This window comes from Mycteria americana, chromosome 7, assembly GCF_035582795.1.
Source record: "Mycteria americana isolate JAX WOST 10 ecotype Jacksonville Zoo and Gardens chromosome 7, USCA_MyAme_1.0, whole genome shotgun sequence".
Classification (NCBI taxonomy): domain Eukaryota; kingdom Metazoa; phylum Chordata; class Aves; order Ciconiiformes; family Ciconiidae; genus Mycteria; species Mycteria americana.
The window spans coordinates 15,636,888-15,656,196 of NC_134371.1; the positions used below are offsets into that span (position 1 = coordinate 15,636,888).

The following is a 19,309-nucleotide window of genomic DNA, read 5'->3' on the forward strand; positions in this document are numbered from 1 at the left end:
CCTCCCTGCTTGTCAGTTTACTTACAGTCTTTTTCCTTATTTAAAAGCATCTTGAGGTGGCTGAAGGTTGAGCTGTTTATCTCGGTGTGAGGGACTGCAGGGGGAAAAGATGAGTTCCTTTGGACTTTATGTCCTTGTTGAAATGCATGGAGTCAGCATGACTTACAAAATAACTTTTACAAAATAAAGAGGTGCTGTCTTGTATTGCAGAGCTAAGGGAAAACAGTCTCGCTGTTGGTAGAGTGTGTTAATTGAAAGCATGTTGGCTACCAAGCTGTCCCGCTCTCTCCTGAACTTCTCTGTGAAAGCCCTGAATTTCAAGGACCCAGGGAATGGCTTCAGGTAAGTAACTTGGTGGAGAAGAAGAAAGAGTGACATCTTGAGTAAAGCACACATCGAGGGCTCATTTGATTTCAGTGGGACAGTTTATTTACAGAGTCACAAGATGGTTGAGGTTGGAAGGGACCCCTGGAGGTCATCTGGTCCAACCCCCCTGCTCAAGCAGGGCCTCGTAGAGCTGGTTGCCCAGGACTGTGTCCAGACAGCTTTTGAATATCTCCAAGGACGGAGACTCCGCAACCTGCCTGGGCAACCTATGCCAGTGCTCAGTCATTGAGCTGAGCACAGAGGAGATGGACTCTATATGCAAGGAGGGGTTGGCAACATGTTTTTTTTTTTTACACTTGGACAATCATCTGCAATCAAAAGGGTGTTGAGTAGAGCATTAATTCAGTGTCAAGCAATGATTTATTCCTGAATATCAGCAAGTAGGCCTTGCTGCAGTGCAAGGAACTGTCATATGTTTCTATGACTTCATTAAAGAGGCAATGAATCACATGAAATGAGAGAGAAAGTTGAGAGTGAAGGTTTTAGTGAGAAATGGAGGTGGGCTGAGTAACAAAGCTGTTTTTTTTCTGAACATGAACAGAAAATTGTCTATCTAATTCTAATTCCCAGCTCTGAAAAAAGTACCTTTTATATTGATATATGATGGGAACTCTACTAGTCCAAATTCAGAGCAAGCTGAGTGCTTTCACTGGCTTTGCTTTAGAGCAGGGTTCCTAAACAATGGTGTGTGTACCACTAATTCTACATAAGCCATTTAAAAGTGGCTCATGGCCTGCTAAGCAAGAACTGCCACCTCCAGTGTTGTTCTGCTGCTGTTGATAGTGGTGTCCAGCGCCATCACCGTCAAGGATGGCTCCTGTAACGGAGTTGTAGAGACCAAAGATAGCTAAGCTGTTAGAGATTTCCTATGCAAACAGACGTAGGCCTTTTATCTCCTGTTTACTCCACACACACCAAAGCTGCACCGGCAGGAGTTTGCTGTGGCCTTAAAAATACAAAATAATGCTTTATTAACTTGAGAAAAGAATTTTCAGCATATTCTTTTTTTTTTCTTCTTTTGTTTTGCTTACTGTGTATTTGTGCTTTGTGCGTCTTGTACTCAGGGCAAAAATGTGTTACATTTTTTGAAGTACCCACAAGCTGCTAAACCTGAAATGGAAATCCAACTGTTCATCTGAAAGGCAGTGTTGTCACTATACCAGTATCTTAATGCATTGAGGTAGCATTTATATACTTGACTCTTCAAGCTGAGGACTGCCTTTTTTGGTGTAACTGAACAAAAGCAAATGCATGGTTACAAGCACAGATTCAATCCGAGGACCATCTGTGCATTTCAAAAGTCTCAGTTGTGGTCTCTAGAATTCAGTCATGCAGAATGACAAAAATGGCTCATGGTACGTTAGTGTACTGTGTGGGGGCTAACATCGCATACGCGTTGTAGCTGCTTCCTCTGATGATATTCCTGCTGATCAGCAGCCAGCATCTATTTTATGCTCTTGCCTTCAGGTCAAGGTAGGCAGAATATCAAGTAGTTATTCTCTACAGGTTATTCTCTACAGGTTAAAGTGCAGCAAATCAGTGCTCTGCAGTGAAATAACAGGACCAGATGTGAAACTGAAAAATAAAAATCAAGTTTGTGCAACTAAAAGAAATGTTATGAACATTTCTGGGCACTTTGAGACACACCAGGAAGCTTATTGTTGAGATAAAAGCTCCAAGCCAGGATTGCAGCTCAGTGATGTTAACACAGACTTTGCCTGGGGACTGACCTTTGCAGCAATTAAATTGGCTGTAGCTATTTCAAGAGCTGATTGGGCTTGTGACACTCCAAGTTAGAAAAAGAGCTAAACTGTTGCGGGAAGGTGAGCGGACACCGTTTGCAAATATAAATCAGCTCCTTTCCCATCTGGTTCAAAGCTTCTGCCCTAGCAGACCCTTTTCCTAGCCTTGTTTTCCCAAGATGCAGCTCAGAGGCCAGAGTGTCTGCAGATTGCTGTTCAGTGTAGCACAGGTCACCCTGGGAGCGCCTGTGATGTCTGAGCAGGAGATAATTGTGAATGATTATGCAAATTCACTTAGAAGACAGAAGAGCAGCCTGGAAGATGAGCTCTGCTGAAAAATAGATGTTGTTAGAGGGGCCAGAGGTAGATAAGTACAGCAAGTCTAGGGGAAGGCCAGAAGGCTCTGGGAGGGCAATATGAGTGCCCAAAGCAAAAAGGAAAAAGCTGATATAGTCCAGAGAGGTGGCTGGCAAGGACAGAGGCTAGGGTCACTCTGATCTGTTGTCTAGGCCCAGTTTTGATGAATGATAGCAAGACCTAAGACAGCGTGATGCTACTGGTAGCATTGCTTTTCTAAATAGAATCTCACTCCCTGGAAGGCATTGTTGCTTTGCTCTGGTGTGTCTTTGTGAACATGGTTTATCTTCCTGGGAGTGAGACATACTATGCGGAGGAGCTTCAGATCTGCATGGCAGGTATTGCTCAAAGACATAGTGTCTTCTCCAGTGAAAAGCAATATATAGTGAGTGTCTTAAACAGTTGCAAAGAGGGGATATAAAATCTTAAGAGTATCTAATAGGTAGTCACTGCAGAGGAAGAAGTGTCATCCAAAATGACAGAAGGGTGGACCTGTGTGTAAAAGCAGTGAAATAGATCCAAGCAAATACAGCCTTGGGCTGGGTATCAGAGACAATGCCACAGCAGAAGTCTTTCATCAGACAAATGAACAGACTTCCCCTACCCCAGCTTTGTGCAACTCTAAGTGAGAGTGTTGTTGCTGTTGGAAATGAAAACGCTGTACTGCCCATTTTGCGGGTGGAAGCAGCTCTGTGCCTCCAGACCGGGAGCTATTTTACAATTCTTGGTAATATCCAGACAGCTTCTGCAGCTGGAAATAGCATCAAGGTCTTCTGAGAAACAAATGTTTCATACTGTAGGAAACACACAGGCTCAGACTAAGGAGAACTGTAGACTGGATTCCGTCTTCTCAAATGACAGTCTACATCATGTGTATAGGCAACACTACATTCCTTTTCACGTGTATGCTGCAGCACCAGGGTACGGACAAGATATTCCATGCCTGATTGTTCTGTTGTTTGTTTTTTAACAGACCTATGCAAAGATTTTGCTTCCCTCTCTTGTCCCCATGTGGCAGCCGCTCTTATGCAAATGAAGTCGATCAGGTGAGTGTGATTATGGTTTCCAGGAACTAGTTCTGCTGAGCTGGGGTTTTAAAGTCCCTGAAGCCTGGTGACCAAATTCTTCTTTCCGATTTGCCAGAAAGACTCCGAGCTGGACTTCTCCAACATACTCCACATTCTTTCCTAGCAGAGAGCTTCCACTGACGTAGCATGGTACATGCTGCTAAGGATGGAAATAAACAATCAGACTAGTGGGTTTTTTCTATTTTTGGAACTCGGCAGATGAAATCTTCCACCTTAGAGTGGAGGGAATTTGCATGACAAATTCTTAATAAAGCACTCTTTCTGGAGTATGGTTGTGTAAAGAGACCTAAATAAATCGGTGTGTCCTCACCTCTTGTTCTGGAGAGTGGCCCTCTTCTTTAACAGCCCTTTCCTTGGAGGTGCTAGCTTGCCAGGAACAGTGCCAGACAAAAGGAAGGGAGATGTTTTGCCCTTTTGCCTTTCTTGTGGCACAGAACTCAGCACTGTAGCAGTGCTTGAGCATGCACATCTTGCTCTGTAAGCCTGGGACAGAGTCTCAGAGGCATTCGGATGTGGCCCTTGCATCGCTGCTGGGCTTCCATTCCCTGTGTATGCTGGGGAAAGCCAAATTTCTGGTTTGTTAAAAGAGATTACTTGGAATGAATTGCAAGTAATTATTACCTAATCCCACCCACAGCAGCTCCTTGCTGCATGTGCAGTTGCTGCTGGAAAGTCTGATGCACCATGCAATTTTTAACATGTCACTTAACTGCTGCCTCTCTTTGGGTTAAAAGAAGGGGGTTGGAGAAGGAAGGAGGTGTACTTCTCCTATTTAAATTGTAAGTTGTAAAAATAAGAAGATGAAAAAACAAACAAAAAGACTGATGACCAACTGGTCTTAATTTCAAATATTAAACCCACTTGATTCTGCTTAGCTTTTAAAACCCAGCACTAGCGGGTTTATGTGCTAGAGAGAAAAAGATGAGTGAGCAGTCAGTAAGGTTAACCCATATTCAGTCAAGCTATCTTCCCCACACCCTACGGGCTGCATGGCACAGAATAGTGGACTCCTGCCTGCTTTGAACATATAGGAACAGTTCCTACTGAAGGGAAAACATTTCTTGGGAACTGTCTGGTATATTTTCAGATTTCAAGATGGATGTGACTGCCAGAGAATGGTGGTTTGCTTGGTCTCTTTGCCTGGGGGAGCCTGTTGCCAGAAGTGCTGAACTTCTCTTTGTGTTGGGAGGACAGTGATCTTGCCTCACTGGAGTGAACTCGGCATGAAACCTTCGTTTCTTGTCTTCAGGAGGCCCTGCGTGGCAGTAGCTGGCAGTGAGCATAGGGAACATCCCTGGAACGGACTGCTCCTGGCCAAGGACATGGTTTTGTTCTGTCCACTACAAATCACTGATTTAAAATACTTAATTCCAGTGCGTTTTGTTCTGTTCTGTTTTGTTTTGCAGATTGGCAGCAGAGCTGTGCTTATAACAGGTTGTGACTCAGGGTTTGGATTTGCCTTGGCCAAGCACCTGCATGCCAAAGGCTTCATTGTTTACGCTGGCTGCCTGCAAAAGGTAGGGAAAACAAAAACTGTATTCTTCACCTGTGGCACATGCACGGACACATAGCAAATCCAATCTTCCCTCTCTGCTCTGCATAGCTTTCTGCCAAGGAGAGGAAGGGTGGTTGGTAGCCCAAAGGGAAAGACACAGGTGCTTGAATTTCATAGAGCATAACCTGGTCTAGAACGGTATCTAGGCAGGTTCTTATTTGAATCACAACTCTGTGGCCTGTTCCATATCTGATGGACCCAAATCTAATTTTATAGACTTATCCATAAGCAAATTTTAGGATCAGGTTGAGTCTGGACCTTTGGCCCTGCTCTCAGACTATACATATTTACGCAGGGTTTATTTTGATTAATTGTGACTTACACCAAGCCACCAGTGATTTTATGGCATGTGGTATGAGCATATTTTTCTGTATTCATGAGTACAGCCATGCATCAGTGTGTACTGATGGACTCCTGAAATTGCTGTGAAGGTGATAGAATTCCAGTAGCGCAAATGAGAGCAGAATCAGGCCACAAATAGCTTTGTGATGCAGTTTTAATACACTTTCCAGGAGTGCTTTGTGTGGTAGTCAGAGATGCCTGGTCATGGAGAATAGGAGAGAGCTTTAGCCTCTCTCTCCTTATGAAGGACTGCACTTTTTTAGCTGCATAGCCACTTCCCAACAGAAACAAACTTACTCCTGGGGATATCCTGGGGTGGGTCAGTTATTTTGATCCTAATCTTTTAGCTCACTCATCACTATAAATGTATCTTGAATAGTTATATTATTTAAAGAGAATTTGCCAGGTATTTTTTAACGTTATCAATACTTTCTGCTGTTAATTTTTCCATTATTACTATGTTTTGCTTAAATTACTAGTTTCTTTCTGCTGCGTTTTTTCAAAAGAGAAGTTTGTGTTTCAGTAGCTCTGTCCCTTGTGGTGTCTCAGCTTTGGGTCAAGGGTTTATTTGTTAACCTGGGCTCCCTCTACAGGCTTCACAGCAGAACAAGGCACTTCTTATAAACTGCTGCTTTTCAAAAGGTGTCAAGAAGAGAGAGGATAGAGGAGTACTTTTTTGGTAGATGTTTCTACTCAGAAGATCAACTTTGGAGAATATAAGAACGTTGCAGACTTAAAAACCATTGTTTAGAATAATAGCCTGCCTCTGTGTTGACACTATCCAAAAATTTCAGTGCTGCAAAGTTACTTCTGGGTTTCACTTCCTCTGTCTGAACTGCCAGAAAGACCCTATTTTCAGTGAGCATGTCTTTAACTGTCACTGAAACCTCCCTACTGTACTCATTCTGCTGAATGCATGTTAGTGGAAAATCTTGGCCTCTGACAATTTTAGCATAAGCTGACATGCAGCAGCATGCCAGAACTCTTTTAGGCTTTGATCAATATATATTTCCTCACCAAAAATCAGCAGAAAGCTTTGCTGTATGACTGTGTAATTAAATATTGCTTCTTTAGCTGGACTCGCATCCCATGTTCCAAAATCTGTGTGACTATGGCAAGACTGGTAACAGCAGTTGTCATCAGAAGAACACTGTAAAATGCCAAAGCTCCTTAGTTAACAGGTTGGCCTCCTATGTGTCTTCGGGGCATATACTTTATGTAGAACTGCTCTGTAGAACTAAAACAATTCCGGGAGACTGAGCTGATTTCTCATTGTGCCACAGGTTTCACTAGCAAAACCATAAGCAGAATTCTGATCAGAGTGTAATTATTGCTGGTGCTCATTTTAGGGGCAGAAAAAGCCTGGTGTGTTTTTAGATGCTAGATAGAAGTGGAGGTAGAAATAAGAAGCATCATCTTTTGCTTGGGTATATTTGACCTAGCCCTGACAGAGAGGAAACGACTATGAAACTTCAGTGATATTTTCATGGGACTGTTTTTCACAGCACACCTGCAAAACAGAAGCATACTCCAGCTTGGGGAGCCATCGTGTCCTCAGGGTATGCACTGCTCTTAGGAATGTCACATCCTTATTGCAGATTAAAAGTGTGTGCCGTGCTGACTCTTCATCAGGAAAGGTTTCCTCGAGTGGCCAGATCCTGAGTGCCTGTCTGCATTTTTACTGAAGGAAACCTGAGAGAGGTGTTTAGAGTCACGACTGAGGGGAGCCCAAGGATGGATCTGTGCTAACAGTGTGCTACTTCACACACAGTTTCTTCCTAACATTTTCACTGGCAAATATATTCATGTGAGAGTTGTGTTGATGCTTCATTGCCAAAAGACAGTGGTAGAGTGGATCCAATGAATGATCACGCTGCAGCTGTCTTATTTTTTCCTCTTTGGTTAATAGCTGGAGGAGCCAGCTGACACAAGATGAAGAAGGTATTTTTCCATCAGTATCTGTTACCAGTGGACATGTGATGTTTGTCACGGCTGTCAGGAGTGTGGTGGAACCCCTGTTTGCTTTGCTTTGTGTGCTCAGGCCTGTTGGGGCTTGCAGGGGGATGAGAAGGCAGAGGTTATGTGAGCAAGCCAGCATGCAGGCCAGTTACTGTAGGTCTCAACAAGAGTGCTCAGAGCCACAGGGTGTTACATACCACTTCAAGGACACACTGATAAAGATACAAGCTAAAGCCCATGGGCCCCAGAGGGCAACCATGGAAAAAGATGAGGCAGCGGTGTGCTTTTTCAGTATGCAAGAGCTGGGTCCTCTTGCCATGGGGACAGTGGATGCTGGGACTGACAGAAGAGATATACTGGTCTCTTGGCATAGCATGAGGTCCTTCCACTGCTGTGTATGGGCCCGGGGGTTGTGGGACAGGCTGCATCCCGTGCCAGGAGAGCATGACACAATCACAGGGTGCCTGACTTAAACACCACCCGTCTGCCCTTTCTGAAGAGCCAAGGGAATGGCCCTGTGGGTCTGGGTTAATGCTCAGAGTCCAACTCTTGGCCAGGATCCCAGCCCCAAGGGTCCCTGCCCAAGCACCCAGCTGTGTGTGAGTGGGAGGGCAGGAGGGATGTTGGCTTGCTGAGCCAACCCTGTAAGGGAGGAAGAAGAGGATGCTGTGAAAGTCCCTGTAGAGCTTATGAGGCCTCTGAGGCTGGTGTGTTGCTGTGGCCCAGAGATTTTGTAGCACCTTGCAGACCTGGGATCGGGGAAGGAAGCACCTGGGCCTTATTATTCTTCCTCTTCCCTTTAGCCGTATCTGCTGTTTCCAAGGGACTTGCATGCTTGCATTTGCTGATTCCCTATTGGCATTCCCACATGTGCCTCTTGTATGCTTTTCAATGCTTTGCCATACACACTGGCTTCGGCACCACAGTGCTTTTGAGTGAGCAGCAAACTTAGCACAAAACTCTATTTTTAGTCACCATTAAAAGCAAACAACACTAAGCTGAGCATGGGACTTTCAACTGCTCCATTTTGTATGTGTTATGCTTCCGTGTGAAGAGAGTGCAGTAGATGCCTTCTCTTAAGGACAAACACTAACCGGTATTAACAGTCTGCAGTGGGATAAGGAAGGGTGGAGAAGAAGACAGAGGAGACATGAGGTACTTAAGTTAGTGAACTGTCTGTGAGCACAGCGGATAAGCCCAGGAATGAGAGGAGTCAAGAGAAGGTGTTTTGGAAGACCAGGTGGCGCAGAGACAGGGGGATGTATGGCCACCCTCATGAAGTACCTAAAGCGTGATGTCTGAAGGGGACTCTCACTCTCGGGGGGCATATGGGCAGCCTGGGTTCAGACTGCAAAGACGTGCACCATCTCATTGACAGCTGACTACTGACAGTCTCTGACAGGGAGCGCCTGTGGCTCAAGGTGTTTAGAATGAGCTAATGTCATTCAGCCATCAGGAAACAGCCCTGCCATGAAGAACTGACCTGTTCCAGGTCAGAGGGAAAAATGCTATCTATCCAAAAAAGCCTCATCTATCACACCTGCCTTGTAAAAGCTCAGGAGTGAATGATGCTTGCCTGCCGATGCTGACACAGTGAGTGGGGCTACCTGGAGGGTTGAATGATGGGGGAAGAAGAGATGAGCAGCCGTCAGATGATCCTGTGGGACACACTCCATAGCTAGGCTGTTAATGGGGAGTAAAAGACTTCTAGTGAGGGATGATGTTAAGGGGACAGAGGGAGTTTCTTGCAGTAAAGACAGGGATGTTCCCAAATAGTGATTATTTTCAGAGCTCGACCTCGCCATCCTCTACAAAAGTACCCTGGAGTGGCCAGCACAGTCCAGTACCTTATAACCATGGGATTGATTCAGGGATAGCCCCAAACTCATGTTAATATCCCATGTCTGTGTCCTGGAAGCACCATAGCCAGGCTTCACCACTGTGAAGGGAGTAGCTCTGGGCATGGTAGCCTTGTTGCTAGCAGCATCTAGCCCATGTGAAAGTATCTCAGGGGCTGGCCGCAGTTACATGGCTGGGCTGTGAGTGGATATATGTATACTGGGGTAATCTGTTGTTCTGAGCTGAGAAAAAAGGAGTGGAGATGGGAAAAAAGACTGAGAAAAAGCTCATGGGGGGAGGCAGAGAAGAGAGCAAGATGCTGGAAAAGATGCCAGGGGGAATTGCTGGCAGGCAAGCTGGCCAGGCACCTGATGATCAGGCTCTGTAGGAGTCTGTTGGCAGCAGTAGGTAGGTTTCCAGGCAGTGGGAGCTGTGTGTGTAGATCAGCCGAAGGGAGAGAGCAGTGGGCAGGCAGTCTCTCTTCTAGAACTGTCACTCCCAGAGCTGGAAACGTGACTGAGAAGCACATGCAACGTACATGTGCAGCCACTCACCGGCTATTTTGTATCATACCCCCGCCAAGCTATTTGCTGTGCCTTGTATGCAAACCAAAGTGAGGATGGCACCACATTCCCACCACTGCGGTAGTGGGGCATAGCTTGATCTCAGGAGCTTATACTGGGCAGAAGTTGCCTTGCTGGGGCAGATCCAGCTCTGGCTGCTTTCTTGGTGGTCAAAGCAGTTTGTACCAGCTGACTCAGTGGCAGGGCTCATGGTCAGATGGAGATGCTCAAGGAATGGTGTTCTGCTGCAGGAGCAGCCCTGTCTGTTCCCCTTCCTCTTAGAGCAGCAGGACTGTCCTGATTATTCTGTGACTGCCCTCTGCACTCTCGTTTGCTTGACTTGATGGTTGCTATGCACTTGGTCTTCTACACAAGCTCTTTGGCCAGATTCAAACCAGCGCTTTCTTCCCCTCTAGGACAAGGGAGATGGTGGCTCCAAGGATCTGGACAACATGAACAGTGATCGAATGAGAACTGTCCAGCTCAATGTCTGTGACAGCAAAGAAGTGGACCGAGCAGTGGAGCACGTGAATAGCAGCCTGGAGGACCCAGAGAAAGGTAGGTGCATGCAATGGGCTCTAAAGTCACACAGGTGACAGGAGCTCCCTCAGCTGGGCTCTGAGAGCATTTTCAGGGCATATTTCAAAAGCTGAGCATGTGATTGAAGGGCACAAAGCTTTGAGGAGCAGCAGTGCAGAGCAAATGGCCTGTTTAAATGTTGTGTCATATCAGAAAGCAGCTTCCCACTTAAGACAGCATCTACAAAGAAAACTTCTTTTTTTTCTCCACTAGCTCCTATCGGGACACGAGCAGAAATCAGGGTGGTATACAAGGCCCTGGGATTAGTGCTTTATTCCTGTGACTTGAAGTTTATTGTGACTCCCTTTACGTTGTAAAACCTGGCCAGTGCCCAAAGATTGGGGATTAGGAACGGAAACATCTCCCCCAAACTTTCAAAAGGCAAAGGAAATGGAGAAGTTTTCCAAAGCATTTCCCGTGAAGCCAGCTGAGTATCATTAATGCCATTGCAGATATTACCATATATTACAGATTTCAGATTTTAGGGTGTAGCTGTAACTGACTTTCTTAGCCTGCCTACCTCGTTCTGCTGAGGTGATGACAGCAAATTCTGCTCCAGTACTGTGAAAATCCCAGTTGATCATGCATTCCTGAAACCTTTCCACCCTTTGGTGAACTACATTTTTCCCTTAAAGAACATCCACACTTCAACCCATGAAGGTTGTTTAAAAGCAGAACAACCAGTAGTGTTTTATTTGGATTTTGCATAAACCTATTTCTTTTACTTTTCTTTATATTTAATTTTTATATGTGGATCTTCTATATAAATTAAGTTTTCTAGCCCTGTATTCTCAAGCATAGGCCAGGATGAAGTTGCCTTTTCTGGGCTGCTTCTGAGAACACAGGTCTAGACACAGTCAGTCAACAGAAAACAGTGAGTTTTTCTAAACAGCAGAGAGAAGCTATCCCAGACCTTTCTCAGTCTGTTTCCTGTGCAATTAGAATATTATATGAAGCGAGTTAATTTTATTCCAAATTCCTTTTAAATCTTTCTTTTCATTGCCAAATGAGTTGGTAGCTTCAGTTGTTGCCATCTTGGTTGCAGGAGAATAAAAGGGAAAGGCCATGGTATGCGTGCCCACCCATGTCCACCCATGCCCACATACCCCTTCCCAGCATTGCAGACGTTCTAGTTCTTAGGGTGACACAAGGGATTTTACTTTGAAAGAACTACTCTTTTGTTTCTTACAAGGTCTTTCCTATTCTTATTATTTGCATTTAGAGACTGTATTTTGCTTCTTTTAAAAAATCACGATGGATAAAAAGAGAATGGCAAGGAGGACAGCTTAGACAAGGCTGAAGTTCTGTTTGCTAGCTCAGAACTTCCCGGGAAGCCTTATTCATGGTACTTTGTGGCTGCAGTGTTGGGCAGTAAAGGTAGATCCCGATTGTGTTTATATTTGCTCAGGAGGCTGAGGTTCACTCTGGACTCTTCTGTCTGGCTTTCATCTTTACAGGTCTTAATGAAAAGCTCTGTTGTGTGGTTCCATAATCTATTGCCAAGGCCTTTTCCAAGCTGCTCTCATTAGTGTCCCAGAGGGAAAGCTTTCTGCATGATTTTGTCTTCCAGGGCTCTGGGGGCTGGTTAACAATGCTGGGATCTCCACATTTGGGGAAGTAGAGTTCACAAGCATGGACACCTACATGGAGGTAGCTGAAGTGAATCTGTGGGGGACTGTGCGAACCACCAAGGCTTTCCTCCCGCTCATCCGGAGATCAAAGGGTGAGTGATCTCCTCCGGACTGGCACTCCCTGGAGCAGGTCCCCCGTCCTGCCCCATTTCTTGCTGTGTTAGAGGCCAAAAGGTCTATTATGCTTCTCTCTGCACCACTGGCCACCTTCATACCTTTACAGATTGAATGTGACCCACAGCATACACACAAATGGCAGATTTCCTAACCGCTCTGAGTTACACAGCAAGGCAGCAGTCCTGAAAACCAGTTATTATTTCTCCTTCCCATCTGTGCTGCCTTCTTCTGCAACATCCCACGCAAGATCTAATCCATCATACCTTCTTTTACCTGTTCAGAAGCTGCAGCTCACCATAAATTCCAGTGCCAGAAGCGATCCTCCCCTCTATACAAAAACCAGCTGTGCCAGTGCTGGGCAGGGTGGGCAGCAGCAGTGTACGATGACATGCATCTTGCAGGGAAGTTGTCAGCTGTGCACTGTGTTACTTTGGGAGCTTGTAACGTATGAGAGGTGGGGTTTGTACAGCAAAGGAACGCAGACCTGGAGCTTGCATGGGTCTCAGCATAAGGGGGCAAAAGCTTTCCTGTACTGGGGGCCAACTACCTGACTAAATGAGAATATTTTTTACTCTCGAGGCATCCACAGACATTACAACGTTGTCCTGTGCTGCAGACCTGAGCTGTATGTGGCCCAGGCAGCATTTCTTCCACCATGGAAGGGTATCCACTTCTGTGGTCAAAGTTTCCCTTTCTAACCCAACTCAGCAATGAGCACTGATAGAAACTGCAGAGAACTGCAACCTCTGATTAGACTGCAGCATCCACAGTCTCCTACCAGCAGTCTCCCCAGCCAAAATGGATGGCTTCTGGAGAGGAGAAAGACCCCAGTTCTGTGCCAGAGCCATAATTCAGCTGTCACACAGAGAAGGGTGCAGTGGACTTAGACTGCTCTGTTCGTTTGTGGTACAGGAGCCATCCATGCCCTTTTGAGAGGCCTGCACTATAAGCCAGCACTGGGCTCCTGGATTTTGTGCCTTTGCTTTGCAAATAAACAAGCTCAGCCCTGGTGCCAGAGGCTTTCTTTGCTGCAGCTTCCTCTTGTCTGGGTTCAGTCCTGATTGCTGCTGAGCAATCCTGTTTCCCACCGTGCAGGCTCTGTCCAGCCTCTTCTGTGTTCCCTGTAGCACTGAGCTTTGTGTGTCACCATATGCCTGTGCCCGCAGGTATAACGAGCCAGGGAGCACAAGCAATGGGCTTGTTCTGCCTGAAGGCCATTGCATAGGACAGCAATGCTCAGATAGGGCCACCAGCAGGTCTGCCAGGCAGCCCTTACAGGTATGCAGTGAGTGGGTGGATGCACGTTCAGGAATCTGTTGGGTGGTACGTGTCAGGTATCTGCTTTGGATCAGGTACCACAGCTCAGCTGTGCTTTGTCTGGCCTCTGCCTAGGTCGTGTGGTGAACATCAGTAGCATGATGGGTCGGATGGGCAGTCCTGCCCGGTCACCTTACTGCATCACCAAGTTTGGTGTGGAAGCCTTCTCCGACTGCCTGCGGTACGAAATGCAGCCCCAGGGAGTAATGGTCAGCATCGTGGAGCCTGGCAACTTCATAGCTGCCACCAACCTGTACAGCCCCGAGCGAATTAAAGCCATAGCCGACAAAATGTGGGACGAGCTCCCCGAGATAGTGCGCAAAGACTATGGCAGGAAGTACTTTGATGAGCAGGTCAGCAAGATGGAGATGTACTGCAACAGTGGCTCGACAGACACCTCACCGGTCATCGAAAGTGTCGCCCACGCGCTCACCTCCACGACCCCCTACACCCGCTACCACCCCATGGATTACTACTGGTGGCTGCGCATGCAGATCATGACCCACATGCCTGCTGCCATTTCAGATCGGCTCTATGTCTATTGAGGCCTCATGCTCCTAGGCTACCCAGGTGGCAAATTTGTTTTAAAGAGAGCATTGTACACACTTCCCATTAGTAATTTTTAAATTTTTCTAACCTCATTTCAGAGTACTGTATTTTAGCTCTAAAGGGTTCATTTAAACATCTGACATAACCTAAAGGGCAGTAATTTGCAAGGGGTGCTTCATAGGCAGGAATGCATTATGCTTGTGCAGGGACATTGATTCTTTGCTATTTATTTCATGTAATTTTTTTTTTCACCTCAAATGTCAAGTTAAAATCATTATTTAAACTGCAATTGCTCTGAAGTGTTTTCAGAATAATTTCTGCTGATGGCTGAACACAATCTTCACAATTCCTGCCTAGGATGCAGCCTTCATACCATAAAAGAGAGGCCCTCCATGCTGTAACGGCAAACCACTGCCTCCTGGTGACAGACGGTGTCCAACAGACTTTTCCAGGCCTGGTCACAGTAGCCCAAGGCGGAGCAGGGACTTCTTTAATCTGGGGATCAGAACTCAAAATGCTCGAGGTGCTGAAACTGAGCAACTGACCCTGTCCCTTTCTCTCTTAGAATTATACTGATGAAACCTTAGAGAAAAGGAACCAGTCTGCTTTACTTGCATGCTTTCTTGCAAAGGAGTTCAACGATCCAGGGACTCAATCCTGCAGACCTTTCCCACAGGAGTTTCTTATTCATATGAGCATTCCCATGAGTGTGAGCAGCTTTATGCAGAGGACTGCAGGCATCAGGATTGGCCCATAGTAACATTTCTCTTCAACAGTAATTGAACATCAACTCCAGACTTAGTTTGGAGAAGAGTTTCACTCTGGCTCCTATAATTTGTGAGGATCACTGCTGAGCAGAGGGAAGCAGAGAGGGTTATAGTCACATCAGTGAATGCCGTTCTTACCAGGAACCTCAGAGTTACACCGAAGTATTTGTACAGCACCTTGCACAGAAGGGCCTTAACCCAGACCAGGGCCTCTAGGCACTATTGCAGTGCAGGTGATGATAACAGTAATAACTTTCATTGAAGGAGTCACGGAGCTGAAATACATCTAACACGATATAAATCTAACAGAACGTCCATAACAAAGTTAACTTTAAGAGCAGTTTCATTTCCATGATGGTTGTTTACATGTCTGAGAAACATTTGTTTTGTACTGTAAGAAAAGAAAAAAGCATAAAAGATCCTTTCATGGGAAAATGCAGAAAGAGTTAATTTTTTTTAAGCTTGAAAGGCAAAAAACAAACAAGTAATCAAAATACCATTGTTAGCAAAGTTAAAGAGAAGGGATCTCATGTACTCTAGTAACATACCGTGACACGATCAAACTCCTTTGGCTTAATAAATATATATACATGAATGGTAACAAAATTCAGAGGCTCCTTCTCTTTATTTTTTAATATTTAAGGTGAAAAGCTCATATTTGTTAGTGGTGGTTTTTTTAATTTGGTGAGGTTCGTGCCTGTTACGCATACACACTGCATTCAGAGGCTGATTTGCAGTCGTGGGTCTTACATGTCTGTATTGGATAGTACAAGACTTCTCTATGAGTACGAGATGTATCCTGCATCTTGTGACAAATATGCCTAACCCCTGGGCTCTGTGTATTCGCAGCTCTTAAACCTTCATCTGTACCGGCCTCCCACAGATTACAAAGGATTATTATGGATTATTCCCAGGGAGCGGGAAGAGAAACTGAGCTCTGAAGAGGGGAGGGGGATGCAGTGATTCAGCAGGGCAGGCACACAGCAGGTCACTGATAGACCCAAAATAAAACCCTGGGAGACACTTGCTGGCTTCATGATCTTCTCCAGAGTCCTAGCAGTGGTAGCTGCATCTTGTGGTGCAGGGAGGAGTATTGCCTCATTCTCCAATAAGTGGACTTCTCTCTGGGACGAAACGTGAGAGTATGAACCACAAGAGAGCCAGCAGGCACAGGGACTAACTTGCAACACCGAACAAAACACCTGGATTGCAATCTTTGCTGCAGCTGACACAGCAGAAAGAGAACAGCCTTTACAAGAAAAGTTTGTGTAGTCTAAAAATTTAGCCCCAAGATCCTAAGTAACACAAAAACATCATTTAATTCCGCTTGGGCTGCAAGGTCCTAGTTTTAAATGTACTGCTGGGTTTTAATACAGACATCAATGAAATTAGATATGGAAAAGACTGAGTGTGTAGCTGAGTTCTCTCAGTTTAGCTCAGAGACCCCTGAGAGCAAATGTAGCAGACGTTTCACAGTACCACGTTCATTCCCAGCCAGAAAGATAAAGCCAAACAGTGATAACTGTGCTCACGCCTACACAACATCTCTTCTGGAGGCTTCTGAACCCTTTCGCATGAGGTACCCACAGAGAACTCTGAAGCTGTGCCACCATTCTGGGACCAGAGGAGATACGATGGTACCGCTGCCCTGCAGCATGATTCACAGGGGACCATGTGGCCAAATACGATGGGGAGGCAATGGCCAGGATGCTCCTGTGCAGCACAGCCATTCCTAGGTTTCTGCCTGAGTTTTCCTGACACTGGGAGAGTTTGGTAGCTGATTCGTGGTCAGGAGGGCAGCAAGCTGGCTAGTTTTCCTGCTGGGATCTTGGCAATCCCACAATTTCAGGGTTTGCCCTGAGAAGCGCATTAAAAGCTAATCCCCTCTGGTTTTGCATGACTGTCCTTGCGACTCAGTGCACTCTAGGTCCTGCTTGCATGGTGCCACCGCAGCTCCTGGAATAGCTTCAGCCCACTAAGTTTATTAGAAAACTAAAAAGAACAAAACATAGCAAAAGAGGTTTGGCCGGGCACCTGGTCCTCTGCACTCCCAGAGCTGCCTCAGTGGGAGCTTCTGCCCCCTTGGGAGGAGCTGGGGAGCCTGGAGGGGTCAGTTTGCAGCAATGCCCACCCCTGGGCTCTAGTCTGATCCCAGCTGGCTGGAGGGAGGGCTCTCTCTTCCCAAATTTCTTGCCAAGCAAAGACCGTTGACAATGATGAAACAGATCTCACCGTGCAGCATCCCTTGGGCAACCTGGAGTTAAAAATAACTTTCCCTGGTGTGGTGGGAGGCAGCAGAGATGGGGTAATTTTAACTACAGCTGTTACATCTTGTTCTGAGCCTTAATGAGGAAATCATGAAGTCCTACCCACTTCAGAAGTTTTTGCTCCTAGTGATGAGGGTGGTGAATGCTGCTTTTGAGATCAGCAGTTAGTGAGCCTTTATTGCCACGTTATCTGGATGAAGTGCAGGGATTTCCTAGTGAAACAGAAAATCATCTCACAGCCAGGAAGTCGTACAGCTTCAGGAGAGCTGGTCCCATGCCCGTGCCTCAGCTCCTGCATCCCAGCAGAGGTCTGGCCCGGGCTCCCCCCTGGGTAGACATCTCAGCCCTGTGAGTCTGGCTGAGACATGGTCCCGGGCTGGCAGTTCCGAAACGGGACTGCTCTGGAAACAGACAAGAGGAGGGGACCACTTCAGGCAGTGTTAAATTGCTGAGTGCAGGGTACCTGCCCCAACTGAATGAAATATAACAATTAAGTAGATACTGAATTAAATATACGAGTGGCTCAGTTGCTGAGCCACAAAGTCAAATCCCTGTCTGTACTGAGATTGGGCTGAAGCCAAGGGGCCTTGCTCCAAAGCGTATGTGCAGCTGCTGGCACTTCAGGAACTATGGCTTTGAAAAGAAAGTATCTTTCCAACAAACAAGAAGGGAATCATACACATAACTCACAGCAGATCTGACAACACCGTGCCGGGGAGATGCTGCTCAGGAACACAGCACTGGTTTCTCTTCCCTCTTTCCCATCAGCGATGTAGTGCTTGCCATGCAGCCTTGGGGTGCTGCAGACTTACACTGGTGCCTCCCCGTGCGAGGTGAAGCGCCAGCCTGGTACTACCGAAGCAGTGCGTGGCAGGCGGCAGCAGCACCTCCCAAGGAAGGGGTTCATCCTCGCCATGAATGAGTGCACCAAGGGGGAGATGCCAGGGCCAGGAGCAGCCCATGCACCCGTCACACAGACGGCAGGTAGTGCTGGCTGTGCCACCCCTTGCCTGTCACCACCCGTCACCTGGACATCACAGCCCTCGCTGGGTAGCGGGTGAAAGGGATGCTGCGAATGTGCCCTAATTTTGGCCAGTCAGCTGCGGTAGCCCACGATCTGTCAGCCGGACAGACTGACTGCCTGGAGCCAGCTCACCATCACCCTCTGCCAGCAGAGCAGTGAGGGTGGCGATGGCAAACACGGGGGTCCCAGCTTGGCCTGTTACCCAGGACTTCCACTCATGACCACGTGGAGAGGGACATGCAGTGGCACAGATGCCATTCTGCAGCTCCCCTGCAACCGGTGAGGGATAAGCGGGGGTAGTTGTCTACTACCTTCTACCTTCCAAAGGGCCCCAGGACTTCAGGACTGCCTGGAAAATCAGGCTGCTCTGCTCCCATAGCCAGAAGGCAGCTCACTGCGCTCTGCGGGAAGCATAGGGGCGAGGAGTCTGGCTAAGATGTAGGTTGCTATCTTAAAATAATTTTTGCTAACACAGTGTTTTGTTTGCTACTGAGTGTAGTTATTCAAAGATGCCTTGTTGTCAGCATCTGTCCCCAATCACAAATGAGTCTCTCTGTCCTTCTGGGACTCTACCACCATAATGAACTGGAAGAGGGACTGGACCTGGCTGCAGGCTCCTCCAGTCCTCCTCTCCCATCCCTTCCCTAGCACAAGATTGTCTAATTATTTGTGTGATATGGAACAGCTTTAGCAGAAAAGCTTGGGAGACCTGTCCTCACCCACCACATGAGTCCTGGGGAAGCAGAGCTCTCCCGAGGTGGGGGCACTCTGGTTTCACAGCCATGCAGCAAGCGGGTTGTCCTACCCACAAAACCAGTTGGGATCAGACTATGGTGCTGAGGAGCTGTGCACTGGGAACCATGGCCTCACTGCAGCCACCCCAGACACGTGCAGCCCTCGGCGGGGACTTCGGCTGTCCTCCCTTTGCATTTTTGACAAGCCTCAACGTGCTGGTCCCTGGGGTATTTGCTCCCCTCACTGTTTACCTCTCTACCAGCATATGGGGCCGGGCACTGATGAGGGGGTCATGCCTTTCCCAAGGGAAAAGAGGACATAGAAGACTAAAATCCCCCTCTTGGTCTTGTGCAGGTATTCATCCTTGAGCACAACCTTACTTTATTTTCCAGCCAGAATCACAAGCTGGGAAGTAACAGGAGCTTGCGCTCCCCCACCCCGAATACCCCCACACCAAACCCCCAGTAAGCTCCTTACTGGAGCCAGGGGTG

General features: G+C 46.8%; 1 protein-coding gene across 4 annotated transcripts in view; it reads left to right on the forward strand.

Annotated features, from left to right (window-relative positions):
- BDH1 (3-hydroxybutyrate dehydrogenase 1) overlaps positions 1 to 15,751 on the forward strand; it is a 17,021-nt gene extending 1,270 nt beyond the window's left edge. For 2 of the 4 annotated variants that reach the window (XR_012776448.1, XR_012776449.1), the window contains exons 2-8: positions 211 to 342; positions 3,460 to 3,532; positions 4,981 to 5,091; positions 10,249 to 10,390; positions 11,982 to 12,134; positions 13,552 to 14,456; positions 14,493 to 15,400. Coding sequence is in view for 2 of the 4 variants with exons in the window: in XM_075507194.1 (XP_075363309.1) it covers positions 260 to 342; positions 3,460 to 3,532; positions 4,981 to 5,091; positions 10,249 to 10,390; positions 11,982 to 12,134; positions 13,552 to 14,021 (1,032 nt within the window). In the remaining 2 variants the exon portion in view is untranslated. Of the gene's footprint in view, positions 1 to 210; positions 343 to 3,459; positions 3,533 to 4,980; positions 5,092 to 10,248; positions 10,391 to 11,981; positions 12,135 to 13,551; positions 14,457 to 14,492; positions 15,401 to 15,641 lie in introns of those variants that run through there. The other 2 variants (XM_075507194.1, XM_075507193.1) reach the window with 2 other exon arrangements.
- The last annotated feature ends 3,558 nt before the right edge of the window (positions 15,752 to 19,309 follow it).